At 43.0% G+C, this 16,868-nt stretch overlaps 1 protein-coding gene across 3 annotated transcripts in view; it reads left to right on the top strand.

Annotated features, from left to right (window-relative positions):
- RHBDF1 (rhomboid 5 homolog 1) overlaps positions 1-16,868 on the top strand; it is an 864,530-nt gene that overhangs the window by 798,779 nt on the left and 48,883 nt on the right. For all 3 annotated transcript variants that reach the window (XM_063430225.1, XM_063430226.1, XM_063430227.1), the window contains one exon: positions 12,346-12,421. In XM_063430225.1, coding sequence (XP_063286295.1) covers positions 12,346-12,421 — 76 coding nt within the window. Of the gene's footprint in view, positions 1-12,345; positions 12,422-16,868 lie in introns of those variants that run through there.

Genomic DNA, 16,868 nt, shown 5'->3' with positions numbered 1-16,868 from the left:
TGTGTGTGCATGAATGCAGTGTGTGTGTGTATGAATGCAGTGTGTGTATGAATGCAGTGTGTGAATGCAGTGTGTGCAGGGCCGGTGCAAGGATATTTGCCGCCGTAGGCAAAAACATTTTTGCCGCCCCCTCCCCCCCCATATGTCCTGACTTCCCCTCCTCCTCCCTCAGTGGTCCTTACCTCCCCACCCCTGTGTTCCTTCACCCCCCCCAGTGGTCCTGACTCACCCCTCCCCTAGTGGTCCTTACCCTCCCCTCCCCTAGTGGTCCTTACTTCCCCCTCCCCTCCCATAGTGGTCCTTATCCCACCCCCTCCCTCTCATAGTGGTCCTTATCCCACCCCCTCCCTCTCATAGTGTTCCTTATCCCCCCCATCCCTCCCATAGTGGTCCATATACCACCCCCTCCCTCCCATAGTGGTCCTTATACCCCCCTCCCTCCCATAGTGGTCCTTATCCCACCCCCTCCCTCCCATAGTGGTCCTTATACCCCCCTCCCTCCCATAGTGGTCCATATACCCCCCCTCCCTCCCATAGTGGTCCATATACCCCCCCCTCCCATAGTGGTCCTTATACCCCCCCTCCCTCCCATAGTGGTCCTTATACCCCCCCTCCCTCCCATAGTGGTCCTTATCCCCCCCTCCCTCCCCTAGTGGTCCTTACTTCCCCTCCCCTCCCAAAGTGGTCCTTATCCCACCCCCTCCCTCTCATAGTGGTCCTTATCCCCCTTCTCCCTCCCATAGTGTTCCTTATCCCCCCATCCCTCCCATAGTGGTCCATATACCCCCCCTCCCTCCCATAGTGGTCCTTATACCCCCCCTCCCTCCCATAGTGGTCCTTATACCCTCTCCCTCCCATAGTGGTCCTTATCCCCCCCTCCCTCCCATAGTGGTCCTTATCCCCCCCCTCCCTCCCATAGTGGTCCTTATCCCACCCCCTCCCATAGTGGTCCTTATACCCCCCTCCCTCCCATAGTGGTCCTTATACCCCCCTCCCTCCAATAGTGGTCCTTATCCCCCCCCTCCCTCCCATAGTGGTCCTTATCCCCCCTCCCTCCCATAGTGGTACTTATACCCCCTCCCTCCCATAGTGGTCCTTATACCCCCCTCCCTCCCATAGTGGTCCTTATACCCCCCTCCCTCCCATAGTGGTCCTTATCCCACCCCCTCCCATAGTGGTCCTTATACCCCCCTCCCTCCCATAGTGGTCCTTATACCCCCCTCCCTCCAATAGTGGTCCTTATCCCCCCCTCCCTCCCATAGTGGTCCTTATACCCCCCTCCCTCCCATAGTGGTCCTTATCCCCCCCTCCCTCCCATAGTGGTCCTTATACCCCCCTCCCTCCCATAGTGGTCCTTATACCCCCCTCCCTCCCATAGTGGTCCTTATCCCCCCCCTCCCTCCCATAGTGGTCCTTATCCCCCCCCTCCCTCCCATAGTGGTCCTTAACCCACCCCATCCCTCCCATAGTGGTCCTTATCCCCCCCTCCCTCCCATAGTGGTCCTTATACCCCTTTTTTTGTTATTATTAATTTTTTTTATTATTATTATTTCTTATTTTATTTATATTTTTTTTTTTTCGTCCCCCCTCCCTGCTTGATATATGGCAGGGAGGGGGGCTCTCCTTCCCTGGTGGTCCAGTGGCAGTTCAGTGGGGGGAGAGGAGGGCTGGCAGAGCTGTAACTTACCTTTCCTGCAGCTCCTGTCAGCTCTCTCCTCCTCCGCGCGGTCTGTGCAGCTCCCTCTGTCAGCTCCCAGTGTAAGTCTCGCGAGAGCCGCGGCTCTCGCGAGACTTACACTGGGAGCTGACCGAGGTGCTGACCGGACGGCGCAGAGGAGGAGAGAGCCGACAGGAGCTGCAGGAAAGGTAAGTACAGCTCTGCCAGCCCCCCTCTCCCCCAGTCTGTATTATGGCAATGCAAATTGCCATAATACAGACCTTGACTCGAGTATAAGCCGAGTTGGGGTTTTTCAGCCCAAAAAATGGGCTGAAAAACTCGGCTTATACTCGAGTATATACGGTATCTACCAAAAGGCTGAAAGACCTAAATTGGTCTTTCAGACAAATTTACTAATACTAAGTAAAAATGACTTAGTATTAGTAAATGTTGCCCCTACTCGCAATACCCCGAGTAGGGGCATGTCTAGTAAACAGTGAGCAGCCTCTGGCTGCTCACTGTTTAAAAAAAAAAAAAAACAATACCCCCCGCGGGTGGGGGCCCTTAAGTAAAATATTGGGGGGACCTATTGTCCTCCCCCCGCCCCCACCCCTGAGCGGTGGCCCTAAATACTAATAAGGGGGGGACCTAATGTCCTCCCCCCTGGCCCCCACCCCTGAGCGGCGGGTGGGGGCCCTAAATACTAATAAGGGGGATCAAATGTCCTCCCCCCTAGCCCCCACCCCTGAGCGGCGGGTGGGGGCCCTAAATACTAATAAGGGGGGGCCTAATGTCCTCCCCCCTGGCCCACACTCTTGAGCGGGGGGTGGGGGCCCTAAATACTAATAAGGGGGGGACCTAATGTCCTCCCCCCTGGCCCCCACCCCTGAGCGGCGGGTGGGGGCCCTAAATACTAATAAGGGGGGGACCTTATGTCCTCCCCCTGGCCCCCACTCTTGAGCGGGGGGTGGGGGCCCTAAATACTAATAAGGGGGGCCTAATGTCCTCCCCTCTGGCCCCCACCCCTGAGCGGCGGGTGGGGGCCCTAAATACCAATAGGGGGGAGGACCTATTGTCCTCCCCCCGGCCCCCACCCCTGAGCGGCGGGTGGGGGCCCTAAAAGAAATGTCCCCCCCAGGTCCCCAAACCCCTAGTCACCCCCTCGCCCCCCGAAAAAAATTGATCCGCCTACCTACCCCCCCTCACCCTAAAAATAATGAGGGGGGGACCTTTAACTAAGAACCTGTAAAAAAAATAATAAATAACTTACCATTTGATGTTTTCTTTCTTCTAAAATCTTCTTTTTTTTAGCCCCAAAAAGACCAAATAAAAAAACCATAATAACCGACGCAATTTAAAAAAAAAAAACAAACAAAAAAAAACCTTCTTCACCCATGGAGGGTTCCTCGCAGACTGAGCTCTGCAGGGCGGGGGAAGGCTTATAAAGCCTTGCCCCGCCCTGCAAATAGGCTCAGAGCACTCTGATTGGTGGGTTTAAGCCATCCAATCAGAGTGCTCTGACAGGTAAATGAAGAGACTGACAGGTAAGTCTCTACATTTACCTGTCACAGCACTCTGATTGGTTGGTTTGAAATCCACCAATCAGAGTGCTCTTTGTCATTTTACACAGCGTGGGAAAGTTCTTTGGAATTTTCCCACGCTGTGTAATTTGACTCATAACTCTCTGATTTGATGAATTAAGTAACCAATCAGAGTTATGAGTCAAATGACACAGCGTGGGGAAATGCTCTGAGCCTAATTGTAGGGAGGGGCAAGGCTTTACAAGCCTTCCCCCGCCCTGCAGAGCTTAGTCTGCGCGGAGCCCTCCATGGGTGAAGAAGGATTATTTTTTTTTTGTGCTCGTTTTTTTTTTGTTTTGTTTTTTTTTATTGCGTCGGTTATTATGGTTTTTTATTTGGCCTTTTTTGGGGCTGAAAAAAGAAAATTTTAGAAGAAAGAAAACATTGAATGGTAAGTTTTTTTTTTTTACAGGTACTTAGTTAAAGGTCCCCCCCTCGTTATTTCTAGGGTGAGGGGGGTATGTAGGGGGATCATTTGTTTTCAGGGGGAGAGGGGGTGACTAGGGGTTTGGGGACCCCTAGTCACCTGGGGGGGAGGGGAACATTTTTTTAGGGCCCCAACCCGCCGCTCAGGGGTGTGGGCCGGGGGGAGGACAATAGGTCCTCCCCCTATTGGTGTTTAGGGCCCCCACCCACCACTCAGGGGTGGGGGCCAGGGGAAAGGACATTAGGTCCCCCCCTTTTTAGTATTTAGGGCCCCCACCCGCCGCTCAGGTGGGCAAATGCAAATTAGTTTAACAAAGAATCACATTGTTGCCTCATTCCATTTTAAACATGGATTCATTTTAGTCTGTGTTTGCTGTATACAACAGCTTGGAACACAACTTAGGAAAAGATGCTAAACCAGTAAAACACTCATGGACAGCTGTTTCATTGTGAATGCAACTCATCAGCATGAGGTTGGTTACTGGTTTGCTTATTGAGGCTTGGTAGTGCTTGGTAAGCAAAATCCAAATAGGTTATGGTGGGGAAAAATTGTGATTGAAAACCCCTTCCACCTGAAGTCTGTGGATAGTTAATACAATGTTAAAAAAAATCTGCACACCAGTGAAGCCATAATACTTGCTTTTCCCACAGAAATCACAAATCTGCAGTGATGTCACTACCGCAAAGGATTCTGGGTGGGCATATGCAAATTAGTTTAACAACTAGAAAAGCTGCGATTTCTGGGGAAATTGTGTGAAGTGTTCTTGCCTCCACCAGTAGTCTACAACTGGAGTGGGCGGAGAAAATGTTATTATTTATTTATATAGCACATTTAATTGCAACGTTGTTGCCCAAAGTGCTTCACAGTTACATTAAAACATACATTTATAAAAACATGACATCACGGCTTTGTCTATGACATCACTTGCTGCTGCTGCCTGGCACAGGTCAGAGTATTTTTGTGCTTGCCATATTCAAACGGTCGTATTTTAAAAACTATAAATCCTACAGCAAAGAGCTTTATATTGTGAAAATCACAAGACCCAGACCTACATTTTGATATATGTCTCTGAAGTATTAAAAATGAAGGCACAGTCGCAGTTTAGAAATTGCCCTTCCAGTTTGAGCTTTCTAGAGTGGGGTTTCAATAATTGTCAATGGACGGCGTGAGTTGCAAACAAATGGTCATATTGTGAAAACTATCAGGACTATGGCTTAGCCGTGGACATTTTTAGTGGCAGCAGGGATAGCTGAACGTTTTGATATAAGATTTGTGTAGGTGGGCTTGAAAATCAGGGAGTGGTGGCAGTTTAGAAATCATGTCCTGATTTTCAGCTGTCGCCAGCTCCCACTCTAGTTTTTAACATTTTACTATTCATTCCTATGGGACAAATTTCGTCACAAGAACGACGATATTCCGTGAACCATACGGCAAAACGTTCCACAAAGTAATAGCAATCCAATCGTAAAGAATCCGCACGTTTCAGTATATTTCTGTCTATGTAGTGTAAAAACTGTGGGAGGAGTTAGGGTGGCAAATTTGGCTATAATAATAAAAATAATACATATGTGAGATAGCATTAAGTGGTCTTGCTGTGCAAGAACACTTAACTAGAAAAGCTACAATTTCTGTGGAAATTGTGTGAAGTGTTCTTGCCTCCAGCAGTTTATATAGCACATTTAATTGCAACGTTGTTGCCCAAAGTGCTTCACAGTTACATTAAATCATACATTTATAAAAACATTAGCAGGTGTACAAAAGGCCCTGTCTATGACATTACTTGCTGCTGCAGCCTGGCACAGGTCAGAGTATTTTGGCGGTTGCATCTTCAAATGGTCGTATTTTAAAACCTATACATCCTACAGCGAAGAGCTTTATATTGTGAGAATCACAAGACCCAGACCTACATTTTGATGCATAGTATGTCTCTGCAATATTAACAATGAAGGCACAGTCGCAGTTTAGAAATTGCCCTTCAAATGTGAGCTTTGCAGAGTGGAGTTTCAATGAATGTCAATGGACCGCGTGAGTTGCAAACAAATGGTCATATTGTGAAAACTATAAGGACTATGGCTTAGCTGTTGACATATTTAGTGGCAGCAGGGATAGCTGAACGTTTTGATATACGATTTGTGTAGGTGGGCCTGAAAATGAGGGAGTGGTGGCAGTTTAGAAATCATGTCCTGATTTCTCAGCTTTTGCCAGCTCCCACTCTAGCTTTGCCATTCATTCCTATGGGACAAATTTCGCCACAAGAACGACGATATTCCGAGAACCATTCGGCGAAACGTTCCACAAAGTAATAGCAATCCGATTGGGAACAATCTGCACGTTTTGGTATATTTTTGTCTATGTAGTGTAAAAACTGTGGGAGGAGTTAGGGTGGCAAATTTGGCTATAATAAGAATAATAAGAACTAGAAAAGCTACAATTTCTAGGGCAATTGTATGAAGTGTTCTTGCCTCCCTGTCTACAACTGGAGTGGGCGAAGTAACTGTTATTATTTATTTATATAGCACATTTAATTGCAACGTTGTTGCCCAAAGTGCTTCACAGTTACATTAAAACATACAGTTATAAAAACATTAGCAGGTGCAAATGGCCCTGTCTATGACATCACTTGCTGCTTCAGCCTGGCACAGGTCAGAGTATTTTGGCGGTTGCCATCTTCAAACAGTCGTATTTTAAAAACTATAAATCCTACAACGAAGAGCTTTATATTGTGAGAATCACAAGACCCAGACCTACATTTTGATGTATAGTATGTCTCTGAGATATTAACAATGAAGGCACAGTCGCAGTTTAGAAATTGCCCTTCAAATGTGAGCTTTGCAGAGTGGAGTTTCAATGAATGTCAATGGACTGCGTGAGTTGCAAACAAATGGTCATATTGTGAAAACTATAAGGACTATGGCTTAGCCGTGGACATTTTTAGTGGCAGCAGGGATAGCTGAACGTTTTGATATAAGATTTGTGTAGGTGGGCCTGAAAATGAGGGAGTGGTGGAAGTTTAGAAATCATGTCCTGATTTTTCAGCTTTTGCCAGCTCCCACTCTAGCTTTGCCATTCATTCCAATGGGAGAAATTTTGCCACAAGAACGGCGATATTCCGTGAACCATCCGTGAACCATTCCACAAAGTAATAGCAATCCGATCGGGAACAATCTGCACGTTTTGGTAAATTTTTGTCTATGTAGTGTAAAAACTGTGGGAGGAGTTAGGGTGGCAAATTTGGCTATAATAAGAATAATAATATTAACTAGAAAAGCTACAATTTCTGGGGAAATTGTGTGAAGTGTTCTTGCCTCCACCAGTAGTCTACAACTGGAGTGAGCGGAGTAACTGTTATTATTTATTTATATAGCACATTTAACACTGCTTCACAGTTACATTAACCCCTTAAATCCGGAGGACGTACTATTACGCCCTGCAGGAACCGGCTCTAAATGCCGGCGGGCGTAATAGTACGTCCTCGCCATAATGGCCGCCCACGTGGCCGGCGCTAATCGCCCGCTGCAGATCGCGGTCGGGGGGGATGCCTGCCCCCCCAGGCAACCCCCCCTGTGGCCGGTGACCACGATCTGCAGTCTCTGATCGCAGTGACAGGCTGTCACTGCGACCAGTATTCAGCATGTGTCAGCTGATTTCAAATCGGCTGACACATGCGGCCGGCGGCTTTCCCCTTCTGCAGATCGCGGTCGGGGGACTTACCTGGCCCCCCAGGCAGTCCCCCTGGGGTCAGTGACCGCGATCTGCTAAGTCTGAGATCGCAGTGACAGGCTGTCACTGCGATCTCAGAGCTCTCTGATCGCAGTGACAGCCTGTCACTGCGATCTCAGAGCGCTCTGATCGCAGTGACAGCCTGTCACTGCGATCAGTGTTACATGTGTCAGCCTATAGGCTGACACATGTAACTGGCACAGTGATCCCCCTGCAGATTGGAAGGGGAGAGTGCTTGTACCACCCAGGCACTCCCCCCTGTGGTCAATTACCCAATCTGCAGGAGGTGATCACAGTGACAGGCAGTCACTGTGATCACTGATCCTGTGTGTCAGCCAGTGATGTGAAATCACTGGCTGACACTGTCTCTGCCCCCTGTCCTGTAATAAAAATAAAATATTAGTTAAAAAAAGAAATAAAAAAAATGACAGTTACAAATAAAATATACTTAGATCATATATATTATATATATATGATCTAAGTATATATATATATACACATACACACACATTTACACATACACGACGTGTATTTAAATATTAATATATATATATATATATATATATTAATATCAAATTACACGTAGACTGATAATGATTAAATATATATATATATAATTATTGTTATATATATATTTATAAATAATATAAAAAAATAAATATGTAAATACGTAAAAAAATAAAATAAAATAAATAATTAAAAATAAAATATTAAAAAATATATAGATGTGTTTTATTTCGTTCTAACTGTATTGTGATATTAATATATATATATTTATATCAAAATACACGTAGAACGAAATAATATATATATCTATATACATAAATATATACGTATATATCACTATATATATACCTATATAAAAATAAAAATATTAAAAAAAATATATATATATATATACGTATATATACACATATGTATATATATATACATATATTAATTCTACACATATATTTATGTAATAATTTTACATAATTAGGTATCCTAATTAATTACAATTAGCGGGACCTGCCTGACCACCCATGCCGAAAGTATAGGGAATTTAATTTGCTAGCACTATATTTAACCCTATAACTTTCCAAGACACCATAAAACCTGTACATGGGGGGTACTGTTTTACTCGGGAGACTTCGCTGAACACAAATATTAGTGTTTCAAAACAGTAAAATGTATTACAACCATGATATCGCCAGTAAAAGTGACGTTTTTTGCATTTTTCACGCACAAACAGCACTTACAGGGACGATATTATTGCTGCAATACTTTTTACTGTTTTGAAACACAAATATTTGTGTTCAGCGAAGTCTCCTGAGTACAACAGTACCCCTCATGTACAGGTTTTATGGTGTTTTCAAAAATTACAGCGTCAAATATAATGCTTGTGTTTAATTTTTTTCACATTAAAATTCGCCAGATTGCTTACGTTGCCTTTATGACCCTATGTTAGCCCAAGAATGAAAATTACCCCTATGATGGCATACCATTTGCAATAGTAGACAACCAAAGGTATTGCAAATGGGGTATGTCCAGTCTTTTTTAGTAGCCACTTAGTCACAAACACTGGCCAAAATTGGCGTTTTTTGCATTTTTCACACACAAACAAATACGAACGCTAACTTTGGCCAGTGTTTGTGACCAAATGGCTACTAAAAAAGACTGGACATCGCTTATTTGCAATACCTTGGGTCGTCTACTATTGCAAATGGTATGCCATTATGGGTGTAAATTTATTTCCTGGGCTACTATACAGTCTCAAAGGCAACGTAACCAATCTGGCGAATTTCAATTTCAAATGTAACACGCTATATTTGACCCTGTAACTTCCCAAAACACCATAAAACCTGTACATAGGGGGTACTGTTTTACACGTGAGACTTTGCTGAATACAAATATGTGTATTTTATTGCAGTAAAAGCAAACAGTATTATGACATTAACAGTTAAAATGTCATGTAGAACGAAAAATATCAAAAAAAATCTTATTTTCTCCCATTTTTTTCATATTAAATTATGTTTCATAGCTAAATATTTGATATTAAATGAAAGCCCTGTTTCCCCTGAATAAAATGATATATAATAAGGGGGGGTGCATTTAATATGAAAGAGGTGAATTACGGTTGGACAGACATATAGCGCAAATGCCAGGTTTTGTTTACGTTTTGTTTCGTTCACAACTTGTACATTTGGCTGCGGTGTTAAGGGGTTAAAACATACAGTTATAAAAACATTAGCAGGTGCAAAAGGCCCTGTCTATGACATCACTTGCTGCTGCAGCCTGGCACAGGTCAGAGTATTTTTGCGGTTGCCATCTTCAAACGGTCGTATTTTAAACACTATGAATCTTACAGTGAAGAGCTTTATATTGTGAGAATCACAAGACCCAGACCTACATTTTGTTGTATATTATGTCTCTGAGATATTAACAATGAAGGCACAGTCACAGTTTAGAAATTGCCCTTCAAATGTGAGCTTTGCAGAGTGGCGTTTCAATGAATGTCAATGGACTGCGTGAGTTGTTCCACGTTCCACAAAGTAATAGCAATCCGATCGGGAACAATCTGCACGTTTTGGTAAATTTTGTTGACAACCTCGAACCACGTCACTTCGCCGGGGCCTTGCCCTTCCGGGAACGTTGTTCAGTGCCTTCACCCTTCCAATAGCGCGTTTGCGCACATGCCTGCTCTCGCTCCTGAGAGTCTGACTCATCCGAGTCTTCTGCCAAACGGGGGTTTCTCTCGCACCCCTGTCCGTTTGTGGTTGCGGGAGGGCCTTAGCCAGGGCTTTCTCCACCGATGCGGTCACGGCCGCATTAATTAAAGCCTGCAAATTCTGCTCTTGTGCAGAGGCGTCCATAATGATACGAGATACCTAAGGATGATAGAGAACAGGTATCAATAGCAGGCAGAAGGGGCAGCACCCCTAGTGATGGCAGAGGAAAGTAATAATGCATGCCCAACAAACCGCAATCCAGGGTATGGAGCCACCAGGCCAGTAGCATGCAAAGTATGGCACAGACGAGGCAGGCCAATCATGGGGCACAGACAAAGCAGGCCAATCAAGGGGCACAGTCAAAGGAGGCCAATCAAGGGGCACAGAGGCCTGTATAAGGGTGCGAGCGACACAGACCCAGAGGTATATTGCAGGCAGGAAGTAAATCCTTATAGGCATGCACTAGAAACTTTACTGTTATGGTGCAAGCAGAGATGAAGATCCAGAGCAGTCCTAGAACAATAAACAGATAATGGCGCCACGCAGGGTCACATGCAAGAGGCATGCAGTGCCATGAAGAAGACAGGAAAAACCAGAACATGCAATATAATGTACAAGGAGAACACATGCAGGGTAAGCACACTGCAAGGAACAGTAATCAACTCAAGTGTATGATCACTTAGGAGAGGAGAGTAGTAGTGTACAACTGTGCAGAAGACTCACTAAGCAGGAACACTTAGGTGAACCCTAGAAAAACTGTACCTGAAGTCCCCCAGGAGAAGGGGGAAAAAACGAAACAAAGCACGCTATCCCTTTATCCCGGCAGTGAGACGCGTGGCACACACAGGGGAAGAGCCGCGCACTCACTGCCCGACCACGCGGTCGTGGGGGAACGGGAAACCGGGAGCGGAGGCTCCCGCGGCAAAGGAGAAAGCCCCTGCTCCGTCCCCACTCGGTTTAACAGTCTGAGAGAGCGGGGACGCGAGCGGGGTAATGAGCAAACGGGGATTCCCACTCGGCGGACGAGGCCGGCGGGCGGGAATCCAAGTCAGCACACAAGGGACCGCAGGAGTCTTACTCCACGGTCCCGCCGGTCTGCATGGGAAGCGGTCGAAAAACCACTTCTTGGCGACCACCCTGGAAATAAAACCTGGAACAAGGCAAACACTACAAGGAAAATAAAACAGGGCAAACAATAAACCAAAACAGAGGTAACAGAAAAAAACAACCCAAAGAAAATAAAAGGGGGAAAACAACAGAAAGAAAATAAATAGAAGTAGCAGAAAACCAATTTCAATAAAATAACAAGAAGTAGAAAAAAGACACCACCACCCTGAATAATAGGAGGCAGTGGTACTCTGACCTGTACTGTCTGCGGAGCAGCAAAGAAAGAGGAAATGGTGGCTTGGGAGGAGTCTTTTATAGATGCCTATGTTTTTTGTCTTTGGTGTTTTCTCTCTTTGTTAATGTGCTGCTGTGGAGTTCAAGTAAAGAGAGACTTAAGCAAATATGAAGCCTCCTGTCATGCTATAAAATTCTACTTCACTCATTCCAATTGTCTTTGTTTATTTTTCCACATACACTTTCCTCCTCACCAACCTTTCTTCCTGTAAGCATTTATCTAAAAAACCTAATCTACAATTTTATTAGCCATTTTATTAAATAGATCACATTTTTTTTTCTTACATAACAACTAAGAATGGATACCATTGTTGACTAACACACCTTACACTGAGAAAAATTACAAACATGCCTAAAAACAGAACTCTAAACCTCACTGTTCCATATCACCTGTTCACTCCATGCCTCCAGATTTTGTAACATTGGCACAATCTACTTTCTTAATCCACACAATTTCTCACCAGAAACTACTAGATGCTGTCAACATCCACAAATTAGAACTTGCTTAACAAAACTGAACTCCCATTCTCCGAACAAAACCAAAACAAAAAGCACATGTGAACAGTTTGGAAGCACTCCTCAACAAAGCATAACAGCAATTCTAGAATGCTGCTGATGATAAAATATATATTTATTTTTTTTAAATTTAAAAATCACCACGCTCCAACACACAGGACAGGGCCTCTAACGTGCTAATATAACCATAATTATGGATGCATAGTTCATGTTGCCAATTGAAATTGTTCCTCTGCGGTGTGAGGACTTTGTCCATGAATATGAATAATTTAAAAAACAAATATAATATTATTTGATTTCTTATTTGCCAGTGATTCACTTTTATTCTTTCTTCAGGTGTGAAATAACATCTCGAGAATACTGTGGTTTCATGAAAGGATACTTCCATGAAGAAGCAACGTTGTGTTCACAGGTATATTTTAAATTTTTCAGATTTGTATGGTAGTGTGTGTTTCTTATACATGTACACTAATTTAGCTTAATGAAATCGTTTTGGTGTATAGATGCAGTCTCACTACTCCATTCTCTATGATTTAGGAATTAAATCACTGTTTATGCACCCCTAACACACTTTCTCTGCCTGTGACTCACAAAGCACTCCTGCATGCTTTTCTTCCTGAAAAGGAGTATACATTGTTAAAATGCTCTTATTGCACAATGTGCTCTGTTAATTGCCTGTTAGAGAGTCTGTGATTTAAGGGACACACTTCGCACCAATACAACGTTAGTTTAATAAAATGGATTATGTATATGCATAATGCTCTTGCTGTATCACAAATCTATGCCTCATGTATTCCGTCTCTATGTTTCTCTACGTTCTCTGGCATTGTTTCTGACACAGAACACTGTTGTTCCACCTCCATTTCTACTGTGTACACTGCATATAATCAGAGGTGTACCTAGGGTCTCTAGCGCCCTTGGCGAGAAGCACCCACCCATCATTAAAGAGTTAGCTATTTTTATTTATTTTTTCAATTCAAAGATCAATTTTCGTCATTTTTAATTGTCTGCATATCCATTAAAGATAATGTTTAGGTTATACAGTCCCTTTTCAATTTTATTGACTCAAAAACAGATATTGCAAATAAGCATAGTACTCAGATGAGATTTAGGCTAAACATGTGGTATCACATTCAGAAGAAGTAAAAAACCTTACTAGGTTTTATATTTTTTTCTAATAGAACTAATTTTAAATTTTTAAAGGTGCTAAGTATAATAAAAGATCAGAATCTGTATTAAAATAATATGAAAACAAAATTATTTTTAGTTTTTTTTTTTCTTCAATTATAGATACATCTCACAATTATTTATAATAATAAGGTGGAAAAATGAAATATGAACACTGCAAATTGTATGGAAAATACAAGGACTATATATATACATATATACACACACACACACAAACACACACACACCCCAAGTAATGCCAAATTTGATATAAATAACAGTATAGTGAAAAACATAATTAGTATTTTCTTTACACAGGCTTGAAATAGAGATGTGTAACAGAACCTTACAATTACCTGGAAATATTTGTTGCCAAGTCAGTCCTTTTCAGAGACTATAACCACCCTGGAATGGATTACCTGGTTCATGTGGAATAATCAGCAGAATTCGTTTATTTTATGCCATCTGTCGACCTTTACTGTTCGTATACAAATGCACAAATTCCTTGTCTCACGTACTAGGTGGCCGCCATTTTGGGACTTTTACATGTGGCCGCGGCCATCTTAGTCCCGATCAGCGGTGATTTGCCGTCGATCGTCTGGAACCAAAATCGGACACTCGAGTAGGCAAACACCTCCATAACACCGGGAATTCGTGCCAAAACTACCGAACCCCCTGCGGTTCGGTCGAAAGACTTAATAGACTATGGGGATTCTAGCGACCATCAAGAACCGAATGGATGGCAAGATTTTCGTGCCTTTTTACCGCACGGACGAGGACCGAACGCAAGGCCAAATCTTATGGAACTATTTTCGGCTAGTGTGTCTGTGCGGTCGGTCAAAACTTTGAAGCTCCATATCTCCCGAACCCCTTTACCGAATGGGATGATTTTTGACTATGTTGTACCCACAGACTAGGGCTATCTGGGGATACTAAACGTATGAATGTACCCCAAGTATTTGGGGTATATCCAAAACTATGGTAACATTGGGTGCTTGTTAATTGTGTTACTTGCTTATCTGAGGGGAGGAGATGTGTGGGAGGTAACTCATGTCTGATTGGTGTCTTGTGTAATTCTTGTAAACCCCTCCCTTGCATGGTAGAATTCTTTATAAGGAAGTTAGGTGAATAAAAGTTGAGTTTTGCTTGACCTTTCAAAACGTAGCCTCGTCTCGTTCTTGGAGGGGATTTATTGTACCGTTACTCTGTTCCAGTTTACAGCTATGCCTGACTCTACCCTTGGATTTCGTGGATAGGATTGAGAGCTCCATTACTACACAGCAGCTTGCCAGGAAAAGGACGTCTCCAACGGCTAATACCCCCTTACTACCTGGGTAGCCGTTACAAGATGCTTGAAATAAACTTTGCATACCCTTGGATAATTGGTAATGTGTACCATTTTTAAAGAAAACATCAGTGACCAGGCATTTATTTTATTTCTTATGGGATTCATATTAAACTGTGGGATATAACAGAATGGCGCAATCCTAAAAAAAAAACATGGCAACAAAGGAAAAAAAATAAGTGAACTCCCTGTTTAAAAATCTGCATACCCTTAGTTTTTGATTATTGCACTCTTCAGCATCAATGACAGCGTGCAGTCTTTTGTAATTGTTGTCTATCAGGCCCCTAATTCTTGCAGGTGGTATAGCTGCCAATCTGTTTTGGCAAAATGCATCCAGCTCATGGAAATTCTTTGGTAGTCTTGCATGAACCACACGTTTAAGAACTCCTCAGAGTGGCTCGATGATATTAATATCACAATACCTAGTGACCCAACATGCAGTGAATCTGATAGTAGATGAAACAATGTTTACCGCTCCTTAGAATGTTATACGTCAAAAGAAAAGAATGGTCAGGGAAGCCAGTAATCAGGGAAGCGAAAAACCAATAGCAGAGTCACAGGAGAACAGAACGGAGAATAGTCAGAGAAAAGCAGAGATCAAAATACCAAAACTAGACACAGAATATAACGCACTCTTGGGAACTGAAAACAGAAACCACAACAGGGTAATGATCCATACCCTGAGTGTCCCTTTTATATCCTATGTCTTTAATCTATAGCCACGCCACCAAAACAATCAAATGTAAAAGTTTTGGCGGGCTGTGACATCATCCGCACATATGTGCCGTGTCATTAGAAGGGGCGGAGCTACTGTGGCCAGTGTCGGAACTGCTGGAGAAATTAAAGGGGTCGTGGCAAGAGTCCTGGGCAACATAATGTACTGTGACAATTAAGGTTAGGAGACAGTGATGACCAATCCAGAACCTTCACCTTTTTTCTGCTGGAGTGTCATCTTGGCATTGTGCTTAAGTTCATTGTCATGCTGGAAAGTCTAAGAGCGTACCATGCACAGTCTTCCGTGCAGAAGAATACAAATTGTCTGCTTGTATTTTCTGCTAACTACATTCAATACTGCATTCATCTTGCCATCAATTTTACAAGATTCCCCATGCCTTTAGAGCTCACCCCATCCTCGAAAACATCAGTGAGCCACCACCATGCTTCACAGTGGGGATGGTAGTATTTTCACTATAGGCCTTGTTCACCCCTCTCCAAACATAGTGCTCAAGGAATCGGGTGAGTAGGAACCAAAATAGTAAATAAGTCAGGCTAAGACAATGCAGGAGATGAAATAATCATGCTTAAAACAGGCTAGTGAACAAGCTACAGCATTAGGATTAAAAACTGTAATAAGGCTCATGTAATCTGATTAATAATTATATCTAATGGTAAATGAAAGTAGAGCAGAGTGGCACAAGGACACATAAAAACATTACACTGACTACAGACTGTACGGTTGGACTATTCAGTATAGCTCTGTATCTAGCTTGCTCAGTGCATCCATGTGAGAGCTAACAAACTCATACACAGACACTAACTGCAATTTAAAAAGCCATAGGTGTGGGAATGTAACCTTTATTTGCCACTTTAACCAAGGTGTATCACCTTGTGTGTCTGTAACCAGGCCAAACATTCAAGGGTATGTAAACTTTTGGTCAGAGCCATTTGGGTGATTTCTGTTATGATTTAAAAAGGAGCCAAACAACTATGTGATATTAGATGGCTTCATATGATCACTATCCTTCAATAAAATACATTATTTTGCATGATCAGTCATATTTTTAAAATCTATGCCACAATTTAAAAATTTCTGCCAGGGTATGCAAACTTTTGAGCACAACTGTATACTGTTATAATATTGTGCTGTGAGCAAAAAAAAAACGGGGTTGGCTCTAACAATCCAAATCAGAATGATTGTATATCAAAATTGAAGTCTCACTTTACGAAAAGATCATCCACAGGTGTCAAATGGCTGTAGATCTTCATACACATTTTATAGTCGCAGAGTAAAACTCGTTGAGGCCAGATACTTATGTCCATAAAATAGTAAGGCAAAAAAATAATAAAGTGAACAAACAACGAAAATAGAAAAAATTTAAAAAGGAGTAGATCTCACACGGATATGAATTGTAATGTCCAAGCCTGTAGGTAGGTATAGTCAATATGTGGGATGTTGAGCTGTCCCAGGATCATGCAAAATTCCTGTAGTGGTCCACGTGTGTTAAGATGGAGCTTAGATGTCAAAGGCAGCTTTTGAAGCCATCCAGGTAAATATCTTCATTGTTAAAGGCCGGCTTGGAAATACCTCTAAACAGTGGACCAGGCAAAATTACAAGGACCAGATGTA

This window comes from Pelobates fuscus, chromosome 8 (genome assembly GCF_036172605.1).
Source record: "Pelobates fuscus isolate aPelFus1 chromosome 8, aPelFus1.pri, whole genome shotgun sequence".
Classification (NCBI taxonomy): domain Eukaryota; kingdom Metazoa; phylum Chordata; class Amphibia; order Anura; family Pelobatidae; genus Pelobates; species Pelobates fuscus.
This window is presented reverse-complemented; position numbering and strand designations above follow the sequence as displayed.